This window comes from Nannospalax galili, unplaced genomic scaffold (assembly GCF_000622305.1).
Source record: "Nannospalax galili isolate Female #2095 unplaced genomic scaffold, S.galili_v1.0 scaffold327, whole genome shotgun sequence".
NCBI lineage: Eukaryota > Metazoa > Chordata > Mammalia > Rodentia > Spalacidae > Nannospalax > Nannospalax galili.
The window spans coordinates 1,698,299-1,704,306 of NW_008356950.1; the positions used below are offsets into that span (position 1 = coordinate 1,698,299).

Genomic DNA, 6,008 nt, shown 5'->3' on the forward strand with positions numbered 1-6,008 from the left:
GTATTATTGTTTCAATCTCCTTATGTGCTATGGATCTGTTTATGCTGTTAATCTTTTCTTGGTTTAGTTTTGGTAGTTCCCATGCTTTTAGATACCTGTCCATTTCTTTTAGGTTTTCAATTTAGTAGGGTATAAGCTTTTAAAGTATTCCCTTATAATGTTCTGGATCTTTTTGGTGTCTGTTGTGATGTTTCACCTTTCATCTCTGATATTGTTGATTTGGAGGTACTCTTTCTTTCTTTTGGTTAGCTGGGCTAATGGTCTGTCAATCTGGTTTATCTTTTCAAAGAACCAGCTCTTGGATTTGTTGATTCTTTGTATTTTCTTTGTTTCTAATTCATTGACTTCTGCTCCGATTTTTGTTATTTCTTCTTGTCTGTTGAGTTTGGGTTTCATTTATTGTTGTTTTTCAAGTGTCTTGAGTTGCAATGTTAAGCCATTTATTTGTGTTCTTTCTGATTGTTTAATGTAGGCACTTAGAGCTATAAACTTCCCTCTCAGGACTGCTATCAGCGTGTCCCAGCGGTTTTGTGTTGTATTATCCTTATCATTTAGTTCCAGGAATACTTTTATTTCTTTCTTAATTTCTCTTTGACCCATTCATTATTCAGGAGTGTGTTGTTTAATCTCCATGTATTCATGTAGTTACTAAGGTTTCTTCTGGTGTTGATTTTAAGTATTATTGCTTTGTGTTCTGATAGAATGCACAGAATTATTTCAATCTTTCTGTATTTGTTGAGGTTTGCTTTGTGCCCCAGTATATGGTCAATTTTGGAGAAAGTTTCATGGGGTGCTGAATAGAAAATATATTCTTTGGGCAGCCAGTGCTCTTAACTGCTGAGTCATCTCTCCAGTCCCAATATTCTTTATTTTTTTATTTTATTGCTTTCTGAGGATTTAATGGACACAAGAATATGGTAATAATTATCTAAAAGGTGTTTTTTTTCCATCTTTTACACTTCACTTTTGCTCTTGAAATATCTGAGTGCGGTTATATCACTGATACTTTTATGTAAACGGTGTTTTGCTTCATTTTGCTGTTTCCTGCCTTCCAATCTGTTCTGGTCTCTCTTAATCTACATTCGAGAACACCCTGAATCATATCTGACTAACTTTGTTGTCTGTTAAATTTAAAGACCAGCCTTGAGAAGTTCAGTGTTCTTAGTGGAGTGTTTCTAAAGTGAACCAACACTTAGGTAATCTTTTTGAGTTGATTACTAAGCAATCATTTTCTTATTGATACTTTGTTGCTAATAATTATCTTTCTTTTTGTGCTTATCCTGTTGTCTAGAGCTAAAACTCAGTCTTTGTTCTAAAAAAATGCCTCTTAACTATTTGATCCTCTTAGTTTTTGGTATTTAAGTGAGAAATGTCAGCTTTTTGAGAGAATTCCTCTTGTTAAAAATATTTTATTATTTTATTTTATGTGTATGAGTGTATTGCCTGCATGTATGTGAGTGCACCCATGTTGTGCAATGCCGTGGAGGTCAGAAGAGAGCTTCGGATTCCTCTGGAACTGGAGTTAAGGACGGTTCATTGCCGCCATGTCGGTGCTGGGAATCAAACCCGGGTCCTCTGCTAGAACAGTCAGTACTCTTAACTGCTTAGCCATCTCTCCAGCCCTGAGAATTCCTCTGGTTAAAAATTGGATTCCTCGAAGCCCTCTTCTGACCTCCACAGCCTTGCACAACAAGGGTGCACTCACATACATGCAGGCAATACATTCATAAAATAAAAATAATAAATAAATTTTTTTTTGTCTTTTTGAGGCAGGGTCTCCCTGTAGCCCCAGCTGCCCTGGAACTCAGTGTATAGACCAGGCTGGCCTTGAACTTGCAGAGATCCGCCTGCCTCTGCCTCCCAAGTACTGGGACTACAGGAGTGCGCACCACACCCGGCTAAATAAAGTATTTTTAAAAAATTGGATTCCTTTGAAAATTAGCCAAGAAAATCAGAGATTTTTCACTAGGATGCTCAACATTTTGGAGAATTCCTGACTTCTGCAAATCAGATTTACAAAGGATTTGTGAGTCCAGCACAATTTCTGGTTTGGAGGCAATTTTCTTTCTTTTTCTGTTTATTTTAGCTCTCTTTTGTTTTTCTTTAAATAAAATAGGATCTCATGTAGTGCAAGCAGGGCATAAACTCACTGTATAGCTGAGGATGGTCTTGAGCTCCTGAATTTCTTGCTTCTACATCCCAAGGTAGAATTGTATGCATGTGCCCCATTCCTGGCTGCTATTATTCAAACATTGCTTAACATTCATTTATCACGTGGTGGTGAAGTAGAAAATGCCAAGGTGGAAGAGCAAAAAGGAAAGTAAAATATTAAAAAAGAAGTGGCAGATAGAATGGTCCTACATAGATTTAAATTTTAACTGTCTATGGAACTCCTGAAAGATGAACAAAAATCATGACATTATTATTCCTATTTTCTAAATAAACTTTGGACCTTGTTTCTTGGTACCAGATGATTTTTTTTCTACAGAAAGTGAAAAAAAATTCTGTCCTAATCATCATTGAACTTTTTATTCACTTGTCTTTTAGATATGCCTATTATTTTGAACCAGAAGCAGATTTTGAGAAAAATTGGGCTGTTGCTGTAAATTACTTAGCTGCATCCCGCCTTCCTACAACCTTGAATAGAACACATAACTTCCAGGCTGGTTTTCCACCACGAGTTCTTGTTGATGGTGACATAGCCCCTTTCATTGGTGACTTCACTCCTCTTCAGAACAGAGTTCTGCTACTATTACAAGTACTTGGTGTCACTCATAGACTTACAGGTATAATTTTTAAAATAGTACATAAGTCAGGACTATATGTATTAAAGGGTTCATAAAGTAATTAAATTAGAGATTATAGTCACCACAGCATGTTAAAAAGTGTGAGCTCCTATTTGTATCCTTAACATGTGTTTAGTAATAATTATTCCTGATAAATGGCAAGGCAACTGAACTATCACCATTCTTGATTTTTGATTTTTAGTTTTGTCTATTATTATTTCATGTGTATGAATGTTTTGCATACATGCATAGATGTGTACCAACAATGTGCCTGGTTCCCTCCCATAGAAGCCAGAGGAAGACATCAGGTTTACAGAGCTGGAATGACAGATGGTTGCATGTAGCCATTGGGTGCATGGGAACTGAACCTGGGTTCTCTGTTAGAACAATAATTGCTCTTAACAGCTGTCAGACCTGGTCTCATTTCTTACATTTGTGTCCTTCCTTTGATCTGGATTCCACTCTGAAACTTGGGTCTATACCATCAAGTAAAATACATCTTATGAAGTCTGTATGTCCACATACAATCCTGATTTTACTCATGAGATTTCCTTTTCTAAATAAACTTTCTACTTTACTCTTAAATGTAAAGAAAATAAATGAATTTCAAAAAAAATCCTTCCATGATTAATGAAATTACTGTCAACTGACTTATAGGAAGACTTTGTTCCATCATGTCAATTGCTGAGTTTCCTAGCAGAGTGAAAACCGCAATTCAGTAACTAAGATTACTAAGACTACTATGTCATCCCTAATTTATACTTGTGCCCTGGACCTTTGAGACAAACTATTAATACAATTATGCTATTAATATTTTGTAAAGGGAAATGTTTTGAGTATCAAATTATAGTGGGACAATGTAAACATGAATAAATTATTTACATTTGTGGAAAGCTTCCATATTCTTTAGAGTATCTGATCTAGCCAAACTTGTTAGAGCCCTGGTACAATTGATGGCCCTTTTTTTCTTAGAGCCTTTGTTGTAGTGCAACACTGCCAGTCAGCAGGCAGCTGTCCTTCACACAGTGATTGATAGAACAATGTTCAGTTGTTATATAGTATTTTCAACCTTTCTTTCAGAATTATGTCATGTTTTAATAGATATGAAGTGGTTTGCTAAATTTACCATATTTATGGAAATAGTTGTTACAAAGTATTACCAGTAATCAAGAACACTGGATATATGCATTTCTTTCTTAATTTTTTTCACCCCTAAATTCACAGAAATTATGGCATAAAATTGGCAGGCTATATTTTCCAAAATGATATTGCCAACAATGAATTAAAAATATACCATACTAGCTCTTTTTTGTGAACTGATGATTGAACCATTAATTGGGAAAAGGGAAATGAATAAAATGATTAGTCATTATTGCTTAATGGAGGTAAAATGTTTTCAGGAGTTGACATGCACTATTTTTTATCTTTTCCAGGATCCTTGTCTTTGGTTGCATGGAAAATTGCAATGAGTACAAAAGCGGCAAGAGAGCTCTTTCTAAAGGTTTTAGAATATTTTCTGGAAATGCCTGTGCAAAATATTAACAAAATTACTCCTATTTTTCCCTGATAACCCCTGTCTCCTATTATTTTCCCCTCTCTTGAGTTCCTTCTTCCCGTTTATCCCCATGTTTCCTTGTATGTCTTTCCCTCTTCCTTCCCAACTGGACACCCCCCATTTTTTCCATTTCCCCCTTGGTAACCTCAGTTTCCTACTATCCCCCTTTGTCTCTTTCTGTGCCTTTACCTCTGTGAATACTTTCCATTGTCTGGCTCCTGCTGTTACTTCAGGACCTATACTTACATATAAAGTATTGGAGCTAAGATCCACAAATGAAGAGAGAATATATGTCGCATGTTTTTCTGAGTCTGTGTTACTTCACTTAGTAAAACAGTTTTAGTTGATCCATTTACCTGCAAATTTCATGATTTCATCTTTCCTTACCACACTGCTTTCCATAGTGGTAGCATGCGTTTAGAATCCCATCAGCAGTGACTGAGTGTACCCTTTTCTCCACATCCTTGCCAGCATTTGTTGTCGTTTGTTGCCTTGCTATTAGCCAGTCTGACTGGGGTAAGATGATATCTTAAATGATTTTGATTTACATTTCTCTATAATTACTAAGGATGTTGTGCACTTTTTAAAGTGTTTCTTTTTATCATTTTTATTTTATCTTTTATCATTTTTATTACTTCATTTGAGAACTCTCTGTTCAGATCCTTAGCCCATCTTTTTATTGGGTTGTCTATTTTCTTCTTTCTTTGTTTTATAGTTCTTTATATACTCTGGCTATTAATCCTCTGTTGAATGTGTAATAGATGATTTTTTCCCACTCAATTGGTTTACTCTTTACTTCCTTGGTAGGTTTTTTTTCCTAGTACAGAAGCTTTTTAGTTTAATGAGGTCTCATTTGTCAATTATTGATCTTAATGCCCGAGAAATTGATGTCTGATTTAGAAAGTCCTTTCCTACACCTATATATTGTAAAGTAATGCCTATGTTTTCTCCTAGGCATTTCTGAGTTTCAGGTTTCATGTTGAGATCTTTTTTTTCCATTTGGAGTTGACTTCTGTGCAGGTGAAAGTTACTCTCCATAACAGATGTGTAATGCCTATGTTGTCTCCTAGGCATTTCTGAGTTTCAGGTTTCATGTTGAGATCTTTTTTTCCATTTGGAGTTGACTTCTGTGCAGGTGAAAGTTACTCTCCATAACAGATGTGTGAAATGGCTGTTATTATCCTTTCTGTTACTAAGATCCATAGAAATGCATTAACTCAACCTCCCCCCCAATAACACATATACAATACCTAAACATGAGTACATGTGTATACCTGAAGGCTATATAACAAGAATCACAGTGTCACACTCAAGAAACCCCCCTTCAATTTGTTGGTCAGGGTAGTCCAAGAGATTGCCAAAATTACACAAGCTACTGTCACAGCCTTTGATTACCTCCTGGAACTTGAAGGTAAGACCCCATTGCTGAAGGCAGGACATACTTCAGGCTCAAGACTTGGAGCAATGGAGTTGGAACTGACCGGGAACTTCCTCCTTTAAATCTAGCTTTCATAGTTCTGGAGGATATTATACAAGTTACTAAGGGAGAAAAATCAGTCAATGGTCCAACCCAGCTGTAAGGCTAATAACCATAATCACTGGCCTAGCAAACTATCTCTATTGGTGCAGTAGTGACATTTTTATCTATGGGTAATCAACAGCTATCT

The 6,008-nt window shown here is 36.0% G+C and overlaps 1 protein-coding gene across 1 annotated transcript in view; it reads left to right on the forward strand.

Moving 5' to 3' along the window:
* Positions 1-4,632, forward strand: part of LOC103751366 (protein LEG1 homolog) — a 17,094-nt gene extending 12,462 nt beyond the window's left edge. The window contains exons 5-6 of the mRNA XM_008854759.2: positions 2,548-2,786; positions 4,220-4,632. Of these exons, the coding sequence (XP_008852981.1) occupies positions 2,548-2,786; positions 4,220-4,353 (373 nt within the window). The 3' untranslated portion in view covers positions 4,354-4,632. The remainder of the gene's footprint in view (positions 1-2,547; positions 2,787-4,219) is intronic.
* Positions 4,633-6,008: the final 1,376 nt, after the last annotated feature.